The 16,972-nt window shown below is 43.5% G+C and overlaps 3 protein-coding genes across 6 annotated transcripts; 1 reads left to right on the forward strand and 2 right to left on the reverse strand.

Annotated features, from left to right (window-relative positions):
* Positions 1-687: 687 nt before the first annotated feature.
* Positions 688-4,383, reverse strand: LOC100823981. 2 transcript variants are annotated; one of them, XM_010232613.3, is made up of 12 exons: positions 4,166-4,383; positions 3,688-4,090; positions 3,382-3,556; positions 3,200-3,261; positions 2,931-3,094; positions 2,701-2,798; positions 2,558-2,616; positions 2,336-2,470; positions 1,799-2,052; positions 1,544-1,685; positions 1,336-1,417; positions 688-1,244 (listed from the first exon to the last, which is right to left on the reverse strand). In XM_010232613.3, the coding sequence occupies exons 1-12, from the start codon at positions 4,351-4,353 to the stop codon at positions 979-981; spliced, it is 2,028 nt and encodes a 675-aa protein (XP_010230915.1). In that variant the 5' UTR covers positions 4,354-4,383; the 3' UTR covers positions 688-978. The 2 variants fall into 2 exon arrangements, with proteins under 2 accessions (XP_010230915.1, XP_010230914.1); XM_010232612.3 differs by having other exon boundaries at positions 692-1,247.
* A 106-nt stretch (positions 4,384-4,489) lies between these two features.
* Positions 4,490-10,426, reverse strand: LOC100824287. Of its 3 annotated transcripts, none has more exons than XM_010232611.3 (14): positions 10,199-10,426; positions 9,283-9,430; positions 8,924-9,181; positions 8,433-8,607; positions 8,245-8,306; positions 8,000-8,163; positions 7,674-7,771; positions 6,905-6,963; positions 6,678-6,812; positions 6,359-6,600; positions 6,128-6,287; positions 5,453-5,534; positions 5,336-5,377; positions 4,490-4,837 (listed from the first exon to the last, which is right to left on the reverse strand). In XM_010232611.3, the coding sequence occupies exons 1-14, from the start codon at positions 10,285-10,287 to the stop codon at positions 4,620-4,622; spliced, it is 1,932 nt and encodes a 643-aa protein (XP_010230913.1). In that variant the 5' UTR covers positions 10,288-10,426; the 3' UTR covers positions 4,490-4,619. The 3 variants fall into 3 exon arrangements, with proteins under 3 accessions (XP_010230913.1, XP_003567733.1, XP_024315123.1); XM_003567685.4 differs by having other exon boundaries at positions 5,336-5,380; positions 10,199-10,425; XM_024459355.1 differs by lacking the exon at positions 8,924-9,181 and having other exon boundaries at positions 5,336-5,380.
* A 1,587-nt stretch (positions 10,427-12,013) lies between these two features.
* LOC100835827 (auxin-responsive protein SAUR71) lies at positions 12,014-12,637 on the forward strand. The gene has a single exon (XM_003565735.2). It carries the CDS (start codon positions 12,074-12,076, stop codon positions 12,365-12,367), a length of 294 nt encoding a protein of 97 aa, XP_003565783.1. The 5' UTR covers positions 12,014-12,073; the 3' UTR covers positions 12,368-12,637.
* The last annotated feature ends 4,335 nt before the right edge of the window (positions 12,638-16,972 follow it).

Here is a 16,972-nt window from a genome sequence, read left to right on the forward strand (position 1 = left end):
ACTTTTCAAATTTCGTGTGTTTTTAAATTCATAAATTGATATAATTAGTGCTATTTGCACCCACTGTACCCACAAAGTATAAATTCTGGTTCCGCCAGTGCTCAACTAGAGTTCTTCCCTTGATGGGCTGCATTAGTGAGGCACGCCAAGTGTATCAATAGAACAGCGAGCTAATTTTCAGTGTGCCCTCTCTACTAGCGTTTCTAGTACACTATGCATAGGGCTAGAGAGAAAAATGATTAAATTTTTTTACTGCATGCATAGAAGTAGAGTTTATACATAATGTATATAAAATTTACTTTCTTCACTAGCAGTACATGCATGGACAAGTCTTTTGAAACTTGGAAATGAAGATGGCCGGAGACAAGTATTTGCCTTTGTTTCCTGTGATCTTACCTTCTGGCAGTACGTACTAGCTTGCCACTATTGACCATCAAACTTATACCAAAAGATAGTATTAACATCTACTGTACCAAGTCAATATACTACGAAAATGTATGTCACAGTAGATCTACTAATCTTGATTTGACGCTGTAGATTTTTGCTACAAGTTTGGTCGAACTTTGAAATGTTAGGCAATCAACAAAAATTATACAACTTATCTTTTGGAACGGAGTGAGTAATAGCCTGTCAGTTTATAGCTCCTCCATTGTGGTTCCTTTGACGTAATGACTAAATGTCACATGGTCAGTTCTTAAGAATATCTCCTTTAAAAATCTTACGACAAATGTTACTCCCTCCATTTCATAATTCTTGTCGAAATATTACATGTATCTAGACGCTTTTTAGAAACAGATACATCCATTTTTGGACAATTTTGAGACAAGAATTATGTAACGGAGGTAGTACTTTATTAAGAACTACTTTCTACAAAGGATTGACAAACAGCAAGAGAATTTACACCAAATCATTCTAAGCTTCCAAGAAGAACCGATTGATATGGACATTAAAGAACTGCCTGCAACTGCAATCTCCTTCTCAGCACTGGATTTCAAATAACATGGAGCCATGTGAGCTCACCACTGCTGAGATGTCCCCCTTCATGAGACTCCGGCTCTTGCCACTGAAGACTTGAGTGCAGCTGCACGAGGTTTTCCTTGCCAACATTCTTCCTGCAAATTTCTCCAGATCCGATACCCTTGTAGAGATCTGCCTGCTCGTGGTGTCGAGGTTGAAGAAGGCGAGATAGATCTCTCCTTTGTCTCCGGTTGCGATCCAAGCTAGTGCTCCATTACTTGTCCCTTCTGCTGCTTAAAATAAGTGCAGCATTTATTTAGGTATAAAATAAAATAAGCAACTAATTCGCGTGAATCAGTATGGAGTAAATTATACCACCTTCGTTGCTAGCAGACTCGACTGTAGCACATAATCCTGAATAGTTGCTCACAAGTTCTCCCTTCTCAGTTAAGTCCCACACCTGCATTTGTTGTTGGCAGAATTTTACCAGCATTAAAATCCACTTCCTAAGTTAGAGATAAACAGGCGGCCATGTTTTGCTATCAGGACAAATACGCAATTTTATGAATGCTTTGGTTTAACTTACCTGCTTCGAATGACGTTCACAATCCGAGAACATGGGAGTCTTGCTCTCTGATGCTGATGCATCCAAGCAACCACCATCGGTGCCAAAACCTGCTAGACGAAGCTTGGTTTGGTCTTCCTCATTGCTCAAGGTAACTTCATCCCTACATGACATAGAACAAGATGTGGGTCATATAAGTCACATGCTGGGTACACAGTAATAGGTAGGTACCGCTTCCTTTTTTTTTGCGGGGGCACTTCCTTTCACCAAACTTACAATGATGTTGGAAGAGGTTTCGCTTTAGCCATGCAAAATGAGATATTTCTGTTATCCTTTTGCATCCTACAGCTCCTGCATACATGATCATGTGAGGATCTGTACCATCCTCTGGCTCTATCATCACCGCAGGTAGTGAGACCAAGAAGCATGCTTCCGTTGTTTATGGGGTTCACCACCGGAGAGCTGGACTTGGAGGGGCTGGCGGCAGATTTGTCTGGTTTCAAACTCCTTTCACTAAGAATATAACCAAACTGAAAAATGTATCCATAAGTGAGCTTGGTGCTCACTACAAAGAGCAGAAATTTTCCATCGGACATAAAAGAGCAAAAAAATCCTTTTAATAAGAAAGAAAGTAAGATACTCACTCTGTTCAACAAAAGATGTCAAAAGTTTGTTAAAATTTGGATGCATCTAGACATAACTTAGTGTATAGATGCATTCAAATTTGGTCAAAGTTGAGACATCTTTTGTTGGACGGAGGGAGTATATATGTTGGGAAGTTAAACTCTAAATGATTAATTTTACTTAATTTACCTCCATGTTGTTTTTAGTATGGTAGTTTATCTTCAGTAGAGTAGGATGGGTAATTAGGTTGAACGTATTATCATCAAGATGCCTCAAGTCCCCTCCATACATAAGAGGAGATTTAACCATTGACCAAAGTAGCATCTGCAAGGTCATGCCAATTGCAACCGGTGAAATGTTTCAGACTTACTGTTGCACGTGAAAATAGACATAGTTTCTTCAGGTGCATACCTGTGTTCTTTGTTCCTCAAATGTAAGGTTGGTCCTTCTATGAGGGCCCTGATTAACACCTGTATGAGATCAAAGCGTATTCCGGTGATAAATTACCAGTGGGCATGAAATGGAACTGAGATGAACTTGGTATGAATGATCACCTGCATCGGTAAGCTTGCCAAATGGAAGCATGTCTAAGTCTGGCCAAGATCTTCCTTGCAATCCGGTGGCGCCGATCTTGTTGGCGACAGCGAAGGATCTGTGCGTTATATACAGAGTGGGAAATAAGATATAATAATTTTTTTTAAGATATAATAGAATTGTAATGGAAAAAGAAGGAGCAGATATGAAGAAAGTACTGATAACCAAAATGTAGTTAAATAAAATCTACCTGGCCACATCGAAATGCGGACGGACATCTTTCCAGCTGTCCCAATCATCCCCTGTTATCCTGTACATGTCAACATGCTGAGTGATGTTCTGAGCTAATGCTGGAGTGACTTCAGTCCCTGGTGAGATGGACAGGACTATTGGGCGCTCAAGCTCTTTGAGGATCTGCAATTAACATGCACAAATGTATTCCGACATTGACTGGATCGAACAGATCCCCAAGTGTGCATGCATGTAGCTGATTCCTGGAAGCAGAGTTATAATATATACCTCTGAAACAGCAATGATCTCTTTGGGGCTGTAATCAGTGCCAAAGATGCAATCTACCTTCACTGAAAATACAACAAGTTGGGGTGCTTGGATTTCAGTTCTAGATCGAACACGACATAAAAAAAGAGAGAGGAAGATTTGTTTTCGAGAATCAGAATGAAAAAGGAATTTGGGGTGAATACCGAAATCGACACCCCAATCAGCATACTGTCGGTAGAGGGATGTCAAGAACGCACGCCCAGCTCCCAGTTCTGTATTCACACTCATGAATCCACCCGTCATCCATGCGCAAGTTCTCTGTCTGAGTCCTATGTCGCGCGCCGTCCATTCTCGGCCATCCTCAGAGTATGCTTTCCCCTGATAGAGAAAGAATCACAAAAAAACATTTCTAAGTAATTTCCATAAACAGCAGCTTATGCATTGTGTAAAGAAGACTCTGTTTATCAATTCAAAAAAATGCAAAGGAACAAGAAAAGAGTTTAGTATACCGTGTGGATGTCGAGGATGGAGGTGCTGGCGTTAACGGCCTGCTTGCTGATCCCATTCATGAGATGGATGCCGAATTTCAAGCCCAGGCCATGGACCTTATCAGCGACGTGCTTAAACCCTTTGCCCCCTCTGGATGACGGGAACCTGTCGGGGTCAGGGAACGGGCGCCCCCATTGATCGATGCTGTCGAAGCCATAGGCGTCCTTCCCCGAGCCGTTGACGTTCTGCCGGTACCACAGGAAGTCTATGACCGCGTACCGGTACCCGTGCGGCAGCAGCTTGTCCGCCATGATCTGCGCGTTGTGCAGGAAGGCGGCCTCGTCGATGGTCCAGGAGAAGGCATCGTATGAGTTCCACCCTCGGGGTGGTAGCATGCTCTCATCTTTGCCTTCACAGGAACCCCTGAAATTCACGGAAAACTGATCAGTATATGTGAGAAACTTCATTGGACGTACTCATTGACGAGGCCGTACTGACCAGATAAGGAGGAAGAAGAAGCAGAGGAGGCTAGGACGAGAAGCTGATCCCATGGCCACCCACCCTTGGGAGATGGAAGCAGTACATATGTACGTTGTGATGAGTCGGCAGCGGCAATGTATGTATGCATATATAGGCGGTTGCAGTGTGGAGTGTCGAGATTGGGTCACCCGTGTGGAAGGAGCCATGGTAGGAGGTTTGTTGTAACAGATAAGAATGACTCTGTAGGAAGGAATAGGATCATGATGATTGGCGAGATGATGAGACTCATCCACCTTTCATCGCAAGTCACGAGGGAGCTAAGTATTCGGGAGAGAGGTGCCGTGGGGGGACGAAGCGGTCAATTATTACTCAGTTTTTAACACAGGCAGGATTTACATCGGATAATCGTTGCAGTCTCACCGCCAATATTTATTTTATTTATTTTCTACCCTGTGAGAAATTTGCGCCAAACCTAACATGTCATTTCAAACAGCACGGAGCCGTGTGGGTTTACCACGGCTGAGATCTCTTCGGTGACGACACCAAGATTCTTCCCGCTCCAGACTTCAGTGCAGCTGCACGAGTGTTTCCGGACAAACGCCTTCCCGAGAACCTTTTCCAGGTCTGATATTCTTGCGCTTATCTTCCTGTTTGTCGAGTCCAGGTTGAAGAACGCCAGGTAAATTTCTCCTGCAACATTAAAAAAGGAAAACATTTGCAAGGCTTCAGAAGAAAGGAAATGAGATGAGTTCCACGTTCATGTTTTCCACGGCCAAGTATTAGTGCTGAGCCCGTATATTAAAACTCTGTTCTACTTCTCTTCTTGCATTATGCATATCCATGTTAAAATACGATAATATACTAAATCCATGAATAGCTATTTAATTATTTTGAAAATGGTTTTGGGGTCAAAAATATTGCATATAATTCCTGCAAGCTCTCATTAGTTGTCGATTTCCAGTTTACCGTGGAGAGACTATTTCCTGTAACAGCAACTCCAAATTTACTCTTATTACAATTGTGTAAGCAAGAAAAAAAAATCAAGCGAGCATAGCATAGTCTTCTAACAATAGATCTAACAATTATTTTTTTAAGATCTAATAAAAAGATCACTCCTAACTCAATTTTAAAGCATTGTATCTGTAAGATCTGTAGGCTGTAGGATATATACGAGAATACAGCACTAACCTTTATTTCCGGTTGCAATCCATGCACGAAGTCCAGTAACACCTACTGCATAAAGACAATATATGTAATTTCTATCCCAGTTAATTCAAAAGAAAGAAGAAGAAATGACATATGTACCTCCTTCCTTGCTAGATTCCACTGTGGCACATAATCTTGAATAGCTGCTCACAAGGTTTCCCCTGTCATTCAGCTCCCACATCTGCAGTTGTTCATATGAGTAATCATATCATGAGTTAAACTGCAAAGTAGGATAACTGGCCATTTTTCTAGAACTCCAAGATAGTACTACTCTGTAGATTAAATGGCCAAGATAATTCAAAGAAACTGACAACGTTGTGACTGGATGGATAAATACGCTCCTAGAAAAAATGGATGTAGGCCATTCCGAGCTAGTTGTTACTCCCTCCGATCCATAATAAGTGTCTAGGCTTAGTACAATTTTGTAGTACTAAGTTAGTACAAAATCTGAGACACTTATTATGGATCGGAGGGAGTATTTATTTAGATGTGTAACAATGAGACAATATCAAATGCTAAAAGAATGCTGAAAAGAGTATTGATCTTCAAGGAACGTCCACCCGTTTTCAATATATGAGGTTCAAGGACCGTCCACATGTTGGACTATAAGAACGCAATGAAACATCCATACAATATTTTCTCTATAAAGGTAGAAGTTTTGCCTTCATTAGGTGCCAACTTACAAAGACACTGTGATGCATTAACGATGTGAAGCTGCCACCACAGTGTAACAACTAAATTGTAGGGATCTTATAAATTTTATGATCCATTTACCTGCTTTGCATGCCACTTGCACCTGGAGAACATTAGGAGATTAGTCTCTGAGGCAGTCTGCCGACGACTAGCAGATGCATCCAAACAAGAATCATTAATGTCTACAACTCCCAGGTGAAACTTTTCTTGGTATTCTTCATTGTCCATGATAACATCATCCCTAAAATGTATAAACTTGTGGTCATACAAATCATAACAGTACTCCTTCTATAATTATGTGGTACTACTTACGATGCAAGAAGAGGTTTGGTTTTTCCTAGGCAAAATGAGATATTTTTGCTGTTCCCTGTTCCATAGTTCCTGCATATATGATCTGATTTCCCATCTTGTGATAATACAAACCATCCATTAGCTTTTTCATCGGCACAGGAAGTGAGACCAACAATCATGCCATCATGCTTTGTCAGGTCCTCAGAACTCAAGTGACCAGAATCTCCCATAATGGAAGTCCTTTCACCATGAACATAATGGAACTGAAAATACCAACAAGTCAGCTATTGGCCAGGTATGTGTAAAAGTTGTTGTAATGGCAATCCTAAAATGCAGGTACCTGCATGTTATTTTTACTGTAGTGGTTTATCTTCAATAAAGTAGGATTGGTAATTATGCTTAATGTACTATCGTCGAGATGTCTCAAATCTCCTCCATACATGAGAGGCGACCTAGCCATTGACCAAAGTGTCATCTGCAGGGTCAGAACAAACAAAGATTTTAGTGGCACATGCAAAGAAGTCCCTGCAAAAGAAAGAGAAGAAAAAAAAGCAAACTGAGAAGTACCTGTGATTTCTGTTCATCAAATGTAAGATTACATGTCCTATGAGGGCCCTGATTTGCTCCTGTATTATTAAAAGAAAAAGAAAAAGGCATGTTGTAGTTATGACTTATGACTATCACTTCATGGAATCTGAAAATAGCTCAGCACAACAGCAAAGGTCAGCTGAGTTGAAAAAACTACCAACATATATAATTATCAGCCTCACAGTGGATAGAATTTTCCGATTTACACATTCTTGGTATGGTACTAGATTAATTTTCGCTTTCAAGGAAACAAGTGCATACGTTACATGTTTTTTTTTAGGGAAAGACTGTAGGGGAAACCCCTAAAGTATAATTGTGAGCACCACGATTTGAACCCTGGTGGGTGAAGTCATACACCCACAACTCCACCACACCAAAAGGTGTTTCTCCATACGTTACATGTCATAAGTTCAGAACTCAAGATTATGTTAGTCAAGTTAAATATATAGAGACATGTCATATACCAGATTCACTGATGATGTTTGAGTTTGAGACATGATTTATCATTCTAGTCCCAATCAATAAAACTAACAAGATTAGATATTCATAATCTGCAGCACTATTCTAATGGAGGCAACTAAATGTTGAGTTGATACAAAATAAGTGCAGCATTATTAGTGGAACATCTCCCTATATTCGAGAAAAAAAATTGGTCGGGAAAATGATTAGGCTTCATGATTAGCAGCCACCTGGGGCAAGAGAAACCAGTATTATTATACTGCCAAATGAAGGATGAAAAAATCATTACCCGGATCAGTAAGCCAGCCAAATGGAAGCATGTCCAAGTCTGGCCAAGATCTTCCACGTAATCCCATGGCCCCGATCTTGTTTGCAGCAGCAAACGTACTGTGTAAATATGTAAATCAGTAAATGGATGAGCTTATTTTCACTACTTAACATCCAAATTAAAGCTAAATAGCAAGACAAATAGTATGTAACTTAAATAATAGATACTCCCTCCGATCCATAATAAGTGTCGCTTATTTGGTACAAAGTTGTACTAAAATTGTACTAAATCAGCACACTTATTATGGATCGGAGGGAGTACTTAAAAGATATCTATTTTGATATTACCTTGACACAGTAAAATGTGAACTAACATCTTTCCAGTTGTCCCAATCATCTCCTGTTATCCTATACATGTTAACATACTCGCTGATATTCTCAGCTAATGCTGTAGTGACTTCAGTTCCAGGTGAGATGGATAGGACGATTGGGCGGTCATGCTCTCGCAGGAGCTGCAATGTAAAAAACAGCTGATTCTGAAAGTGCACCAATTTTGACACAACTTGTAACTTACGACAGGATAACTTATTTACCTCTGAAACAGTGGTTATTTCTTTCGGGCTATAATCAGTACCAAAGATACAATCAACCTTCACTGCAAATAGAAATTATAGAATATGCTGGCAAATATGAAATCATCACCTCAGATTTAAGTTTTAGCAACAGTTGTGGATGTTCAACTATTCCTAACTAAAATGAAGTATATATGGAAATAGCGTACCAAAATCAACACCCCAATCAGCATACTGTCGGTATAGTGATCTTAAAAATGCCCTTCCAGCTCCAATATCCGTATTTACACTCATAAATCCATGTGGCATCCAGGCACATGTTCTATGGACCAGCCCTATATCACGAGCTGTCCATTCTCGACCATTCTCTACATAGGATTTTCCCTGAAACAGACCACAAGATAACACACTAAGAATAATAAAAGGGAGCTACATTACATTTCCGTGAACCATACAGAAAACATGTATGGATAAGATCAACATCATTTCACAGAGAAAATTAGGAATATTCTATGATAGCATGTTTGTGTCTAAGATTATGATACCACATTGAAAGTCCACATCCTATGAGTTTGTTTTACTTCACAAAATAAACTTGAACATTGCAGTGCATGGTCAATATCTTCCTTTTTTTGCATAGATCATAATTGGCAGACAGCAATATTTGTAGCCTAATAGTATTTCGAAAGAAGAGTAGTACCGTATGAATGTCCAAGATGGGTGTATTTGCATTAAAAGCCTGAGTACTTATTCCTTTCATTAAATGGATGCCGAATTTCAAGCCCATCTCATGAACCTTATTGGCAATTTGACCGAACCCTTTATCACCTTTGGATGATGGGAATCTTTGGAGGTCAGGAAATGGTCGACCCCATTCATCGATGTTGTCAAATCCATATGAATCTGTGTATGCCCCATCGACATACCTCCGATACCAAAGGAAATCAATAACTGCATACTACTAGATATTGGATAAGGGGTTAATAAAATCAGATCTATTTGTGATCATGTTTCTTATGCTACTAAGTATAGCCAGATTAAAGCATTGTGGTAGATAACCTGATATCCATGTGGGAGTAACTTTTCTGCCAAGATCTTAGCATTTTGCATGTATGCATTTTCATCAACAATCCATGAAAAGGAATCATAGGAATTCCATCCTCTTGGCGGTAACTCAGCAAGTTGTTGATCGGCCTTGGAAGTAACCCTGAAAAGTTAAGTATGAACTAACTGGATTCTTTCTCTTCAGATAACAGTGGCTTTGGCCATTAAAGAAATACAATTCATGTTCGAAACAAAATAATTTTCTTCTCAGAGCTAACATTGTACTTCTTCTGCTCACATACAATTGTAATTTAGAATGGAAAGGAGTGAGTAGACAACAACGAAGAAAAATATAAAAATTCTATCTGATGATTAGTTAGGAGCATGTATACATGATTATTCAATTCACTTAGGAGCAGATACTAAGAGTTCCTAAGATATCTGCACATACTCATGAGCAGGATATATATATAAATTCTGATAGTGACCCACAGTTGTTCTCCCAAATGCATAAATTTCATTTGTAATCATAAGTGAATTGATTACTGAATGTGCAGATATCTTATGGAAATGGAGGTGTGTAGAAGCACATCCACCCCTCCCCTCTTATTTTCTCTAGGAGGGTATGGACCATCTGAGCTGGAACCGTGTCCCAAATGTTGTGCTAAATTAATACATGTCCCGACACAGAATTGAGAGATTTGAAGTGCATTATCTTAGAATAGCTCAATCTAGTCTGCAATCTGATGCGAAATAGCACATCTGGAGTGGTATCAAATGAATGCTAACCGAAACAAGCGTTGCTGACATCTAGAAAGACCCTAGTTACACTGCGTTGCGGTGAATTAATCAGGAAAACATAGAAGAAATGGCAAGAAACCGCATCGTTGGAATGCATCCAGGTTGGGGAGGAGAGAAGAGCAGCACTGACCAGAGGCAGAGGAAGAGGACAAGCGCGGCGGAGCAGAGAAGACGGCGACGCCACGGCGGCGGCGGACAAGCTGGAGCTCCCAGTTCCATCCCAACCCAGGCAGCACCGAGGGGATACGAGGCACAGGCGCTCTGAATGATGGAGGAGAGTGATGATGATTGATGGGAGTGTGGGTTGGGAGTTGCCGAGTGGATGTACTGAGGATGTCGTGCCGCATCTCGGCGTGCGGCGCGTGGTCCAAATATAGGCCGCATCAGCAGCAACCAGCGGCGTAGTTAGAACAAAAGTTTAGGACGGGGCAAGTGGGATTTTATTGGAATTTTTTTGTGTAAGAGATTGTCTTTTTGAGTTTTTATGTATTATATATAAAATATCTATACATGAGACTAGATTTTTAGGGTGGGGCATGTCCCACCGTACCACCCATCTAGCTCTGCCACTGGCAGCAATGCCAAAAATGATCGTCCTCATTTTGTTTTATGAAAAATCATATACAGTAAAAAAATCTTTGGAATTTTTTAGAGTTCTTCCAAAAATTTGTAAATTTATATAAAAAACGAATGCTCTTTTGAAAAATCCGAAAGTATCCCAAAAGTTTGAGTAAATTTCACAGAACCACAGGTTCTGAGACAGTATTCTTGTCGAGTCCTCACTTTTGCTAATTTGTCCGTAGAACCATAAGTTTTGTGTCTAATTGTCTCACATCACCCAACATAACGATTCAAGCGATTTTGACAGTATTTCTTAGACGGGGTCTCGCATGTCAGACGCCGTCTATTTCGTTGGACCCCTTGCTTTTTTTTTTCCTCATTCTCTCTTCTTTTACGAATGGCAGCAGCTCCTTCTAGACAAAATCCCGTCACCCGCCTCCAACGGAGGCGCTGGCTTTGTCGGCCTTCCCGCCCGCCTCCCCGGCGAGGAGCGGCTTGGGTGGAGCAGCATGGAGCCTGCAGCCCTGCTGCCGCGCCGCCCCCCCCCCCCCCCCCCCCCGCCAAAGTCTCCCGCCGCGCCGCCCTGCTGCCGTGCCGCCAGCCGCCCGCTCGTCGTCCCGATCAGAGGAGGCCGCCACCGCGCGCACGGATGGTGTCATCTCCTACTACCCAGCCGCCCAAGCCTCCGGCCGCCCGCTCGTCATCCTGGTTGGAGAAGGTCGTGTCCAAGGAGCTGCTGCCATTCATAGAAGAAGAATAGAGGATGAGGCAAAATAAGAAAAAATGAATGTGTCCAATGAAAAAGACATGGGGTTTGACAGGACCCACTTGTAACAAAAACTGTCACAATCGCGTAAGCCGATGCGAGACAATTAGACACAAAACTTATGATTATGCGGACAAATTAGCAAAAGTGGTGGCTTGGTGAGAATACTGCCTCAAAACCTGTAGTTCTGTTACATTGGACTGACGCATTTCGATCAACCGCATGCGGCCGGCCGTAAACTAAGCGTGCCCTGTAATGCATGGTATGCCAAAGCAGAGGTGTCAAAAGAAGAAAAACAAAGTAGAAGTTACGTTTTGGAGCTTGTACGTACGTTCTGACAGAGACCTGGAATTTTATCAAACTTTGACTACCGCATTTGTTTTCGTGGGGCAGCCAGTATGGCAGTATTATGACACCGAATTATCAGACAGCTTAGAGTAGTCCACGCAGGTCAACATCACAACAGCCCGTCGCATAGCCCACGTCTCCAGAGTTTGCTGGTTTTCCCCTTCCGGAATCCGGATTAACCGTTTCTTACGTGCTGTCCTCCTTAGTCCTCACGGTATAAATCCTATCGCATTGTTCTTGTTACACCTCACTGCAATCGGCCATCAAATCTGCAAATTAAAGCTAGGTAGCTGCAAGCCCATACAATACACACAAGAGTACTAATCAACAATGGCTCTGTGGAAAAAGAAGGACGAGGCTGCCGCTGCTGCTTGCTACATCGGCTACAGGGACGACGCCAAGATCCCGAAAGGCTACGTGCCGATGGTGCTAGTCGGCGACGAGGAAGACGGCGGCGAGGAGAGGATCCTGGTGCACGTGAGAATGCTCAAGGAGCCGTGCGTCGCCGCGTTGCTGGAGATGGCCGCGCAGCAGTTCGGGTACGGCCAGCGGGGGGTCCTCAGGATCCCGTGCGCCACCCATCGGTTCAAGCAGATGATCAACATGGCACGCAAAGCCAACTAGGCAAAGCATATATAATATGCGTGTCATGGAGAATGGTTCTTTTTTACTTGTCTCGAATTTGTCGGAGGGGGCAGCAACATCCTCTGTATTTTTTACTCTGTAGGTATTTTCTTAATTTCTAATAAAAATCAGCATAGTACGTGCCCGCCTGCTGCCAGCGACAGCGAGATGATTCCAAAGGGGTACCTTCAGAAGTTCAGATGGCGACGAGGGAAACGCATGGAGAGGGTACTTTCTTTTTACCCATGGATGGGCGTCAGGGCTCACGCAGCGTTGCTGGAGATGGCCGTGCAGGTACCATCAGGGTGTCCTGACGGTGCCCTGCGATGGACGGCGGCTCCAGGCTCTACTAGCGTGACGTGCAGAACCAGATGGCTAGTTAGTTACAGTACGACTTTGATGGGTACGGTGCTCGTTTTTATTTAATTTGTTTTTTTACAAGGAAGAGAAGCAAGCTAGATCACTAATCGGGTTAGTCTGTTCAAACACTCGTAGGTACTGCCCTGATGGGCACGAAATGCAGCAATTAAGCAGCAGTCCGGTGCGTAAGCACTTGCACAACACATGGAAGAGAGAGCATGGATAATTTGCATATGGGTAACTCGATGAATAAGTTACTCGACCATCAAATTATGCCATACTGGTGGATACCACACGCGGTGCTACCGGCCTCAAAGTGCAACACATCTGCACGTATGTGAAAGAAAAATGGATTCCATTGAAATAAAATAAACATTATAAGAGTATTGAAAATCATGGTATGATTTACTTAAGAGAGAATGGTACACAAATTCGTTTGACTTCATGAGTAATTTCTCGTGTGATTGAAAAATATCAATATAATCAATGTTAACAAATGAATGATCACACAGTTGTGGGTTTGAGATGTGAGCATGAGAATACATGATTTTGAGAGTTAGACACAATGCTCGTGGCTTAGTATCCCCAACTTTTTAGTTACATTCATATATATATCTTATGCGTTTCCCATGTTGGAATGATGGGAGAGGACATGGAAAATGAATTGGGTGACGTCCTAAAGGTAAAATGTTATGACGAGAGTGTCTTGAGATAGAATATATGTTTCTTTGCTACACAGAGAACATGGAGAATTTTCTTTGGACCGTTTAGATGCTAGGAGCTGGTTGAGTTACGATGACGTGGACAAGCTCACTACGACATACATAATCACTTATTTCTGACGTGTTGGAAAACCTCTTATCTGACGCACATCGGACGCGTCACTAATCAAGTGTTAGAGATGACTCAGGAACTTCTTACGTTTTGTGAACCATCAGAGGATCTGACGCTTCTTCCAGGAAACATGTCAGGAATTGTCTTCTCCGAGCCTCATGGGTTGTATCAGGGTATTTTTGCTGACTCTTTCGACCGTAAAAAGCGTCAGACCTGGTTATCTTTGACGCTTCCTTAAACAAGCTCACTAAAAAGCGTCGGTGATGGTTCTTATGACAGAGAAAAAAGTTACAACTGCCATTTTTTCATGTCAACGTCAGCATCAACCATTATAATTTTAATTTAAATTGCATGGAAACATTGAGCCAATCTAATTTTTCATTCATTGCATACAAGATCTGCTACATTTCATACAAGATCGACCATATTACATTGCGTTGCATACAAGACTTGCTACAATTTATATAAGATCGACCAAATTGCATTGCATACAAGATCTGTCAAATTTCATACAAGGTACAAACATCACAACGTTGTCAACAAGATCAAACGGCACAGTGATATGTCGGCAGAAAGGGGAAGGTGCTTATGGTTGTGGAGGTAGTTGAGGCAATGAAAAAGAACAAGGAGAGGGCATCCATAATCACGATCACCGTGGTACCTCGTGGACATTTTTCGACGCCGTTTCGCCATCAGAGCCTCGTGGAAGGTGAACGGTGGAATCCTCGGCTGAGGTTGAGGCTAAGGCAGCTGAGGTGAGGCTGAGGCGGAGGCGAAGAGCCTGCATGAAGACCCCTCGGAGGCGCTGGCTCAGCCAACGACGGAGTGGACGAACGTGGTCGCTCCTGGATCTCCCACCCATTGAGATGGCAGCACGCGTCTATGATCGTGCAAACCATGGTGGAGTTCCTCACCAACTTGCACTGTATCCGGCCGCTTTTATAGCCGAGGCGAAGCAATTCAAGAACCGGAAGGGCAGGCGACAGACCGGATAAAGAGGAGTTCTTATGTCTCCCCGATGCATCGCCATGGCTCTGCACCATTACCGAGCTCGCTCCATCTGAACACACTACCTTTTTGACCACCACCCGTGAACTTTTATAGATTCCAAACTGATCTCTGACGCTTCGGAACTACGAGCGTCAGAGACCTCGTGTGTCTATATACATCTCTGACGCTTCTCTGTTGCTAAGTGTCAGAAACCACAAGAACCTGTGAATCTTATCCTTCGAGTAGTTCTTTGACACTTATCAGTATTGTAAGCATCAAAAGATGTTGTGGGTTCTCAGCTTACATCGATGACTCTTCTCGGATGAAAATGCGTCAGCAGTCTAGAAACCTATATATGTCCTTGGCTTGCCTTCTCCTGTACTTACTGAAAGGCAAAAAAACTTCTTGCGAAATCTTCCGTGAATCTTCCTTCATGGGTCGTAGTGGATTCACTAATGGAGGAGGTGAATCAATGATGTTGTGGCTTAGGGACTCTATTTCCTGCACCACCTGTTCTGTCCATGACTTAGATAATATCCTTGAAGATGATCATGAGTACATCATGTGCATTGAGGAAGGTAGAATGGCGGAGGGTAACTCAGGTGTCGAAGCTGCAATGCAAGCCATGGTAGAGGAAGAAAAGAAGGTGAACAACAGATTGTCTGATGAGAAGCTCAAACTAGAGTTTGATCTTGCATTCCAGGACTGGCTGATAGAAGATCTCGAAAGGGAGACACAAGAAGCGAAAAAACTTATTGAAAATCTCAAAGTTCAGCTAGAAGAGCAGACCAACTTCTGTGTGGGATGTGTTAGCATTGCGGTGATATTAGCTGATGATTTGATGTGTGTTTATTCTTAGCCGTAGAGAGATTTCTATTAATTAGAAACCACGTCGTGCATGTAAAAAACTGAGTTACAACAAATCAATGACGTGCACTAGAACAAGGAGTCAGTGCAGCTAGCAGCATAAGAATACTGACGTGACATAAGGAATAGTTGACGCTTTCGTAGGGACAAGAGTCAGAGCAGTTAGAAACTCCTCTGACGCTTACGAAGTAAGGAAGCGTCAGTGGAAATGAAACGTCAGAAGTGTCCAACTTCTCTGACGCTTTCCCGAGGTACGTGTCAGAAATATCTTGTTACTGCGGCCTCCTGAATCCGTCACCCTTGTCGGTGGTGAACTTGCAACGGTAACGGATTCTGTAGTAGTGTCTGCATGTTGAGCTTGCAAACATCAATTGAATATTAGTGGGAACCAATTTGTTGATATGGATGATTTGCATGTTGTGCTTCGTGGGGATTAACCTGATGATGTGGACACTTTGCATATTGAGCTTGCAAATATTAAATGACTCTTAGTGTTAACTTTATAGAGATTATAGATTTGTCATATTGGTAATTTTTGGGTAATGAAAAGAACAGAAGTTACACAAAATCACCACTTTTGAAGAACCTTATAGAAAAACTTTTTACTTTTACAAATGGCCAATGACGCCATGCTGGACATGAACTGCATGAACAGGACGACGCTCGGGTACATCTCAGGCCACCGCAACGGTCGACGTCGGCGTCATGTGGCCTTCGAAGCACAAGCACACGATTGGGAAGCTGTACAGCCAAGCACGAGATGCCGGCCGTGATAGCCGCCTCCCTTCCGTGATTTCCGGTAGTGTCCTTCTCTTGCCTGAGTGGACCTGCTCCTCCAGGCTCCCTTCGAAGTTCTGCCTCGCTCCTCCATCCCCGATCCGCCCCGCTGCACCGTGGCTCACAGGAGGTCGTCGCTCGCCTCACCACGCAAGGACACTGTCGCCATCGCCCGCCATGCCGTCAGACGGGGAGCCATAGTAGGGCATGAGGCGGCGGCTCAGAGGGGATGCGGATGTGCAGCAAGCTCGCGCCCCAGTAGCTGCAGTCCCCCACGCATCGGCGGCGGACAGCAGCGTTGGAGACGTCACCGAAGTTGGGGAAGATGCCTGGCGCGGGAAGACCCAGTGGTCGAGGTGGCGCTCCAGGTGTCTATCTACGTGCGCGCCAGCACGAGGAACCGAATGGTGATGGCTCCGGGGTGGTTGCGGCGCTGGAGGAGTCCCTTGGTGGCGAGGTAGGGACGCCCGTGGTCGTGCTCCGACGCGGGGCGGCTGGGGCTCACGAGGATCAAAGCCGAGGGCGGCGGGGGCGGCGAGCTGCTCCGGTAGGCGGCGGATAGGAGTAGGGACCACGGGGAGGCAGATCGGCTGCGGCAGCGCTCCCGCCGGAGTTAGAGAAGAAGCACGTCTAGAGACCGGCGACGGCGGTGGAGGACCGTCGGCGCCAGAGACCTACGGCGGCGGCCGCGACGAGGCAGGTCCAGGCCACGGCGACCTCGAGGAGGGACTAGGCGCGAAAGGTGACATCGTCGAGGCACCCCTCGAGGAGGTCCAT

Source organism: Brachypodium distachyon, chromosome 2 (genome assembly GCF_000005505.3).
Source record: "Brachypodium distachyon strain Bd21 chromosome 2, Brachypodium_distachyon_v3.0, whole genome shotgun sequence".
Taxonomy (NCBI): Eukaryota; Viridiplantae; Streptophyta; class Magnoliopsida; order Poales; family Poaceae; genus Brachypodium; species Brachypodium distachyon.

Bases quoted from the DNA above. Each gene is read 5' to 3' on its own strand.
- LOC100824287 (XM_003567685.4), bottom strand. From the start codon at position 10,287: ATGGAACTGGGAGCTCCAGCTTGTCCGCCGCCGCCGTGGCGTCGCCGT. The intron at 9,431-10,198 runs GTCAGTGCTGCT...TTAACTTTTCAG, and splicing joins GTCCTCTTCCTCTGCCTCTG to GGTTACTTCCAAGGCCGATC. The intron at 5,535-6,127 runs GTAAATGGATCA...GAACAACTGCAG, and splicing joins GCAAGTGGCATGCAAAGCAG to ATGTGGGAGCTGAATGACAG.
- LOC100835827 (XM_003565735.2), top strand. From the start codon at position 12,074: ATGGCTCTGTGGAAAAAGAAGGACGAGGCTGCCGCTGCTGCTTGCTAC.
- LOC100823981 (XM_010232612.3), bottom strand. From the start codon at position 4,353: ATGGCTCCTTCCACACGGGTGACCCAATCTCGACACTCCACACTGCAA. The intron at 4,091-4,165 runs GTCAGTACGGCC...CGTGAATTTCAG, and splicing joins TTCTTCTTCCTCCTTATCTG to GGGTTCCTGTGAAGGCAAAG. The intron at 3,095-3,199 runs GTATATATTATA...TGTTAATTGCAG, and splicing joins AGATCATTGCTGTTTCAGAG to ATCCTCAAAGAGCTTGAGCG.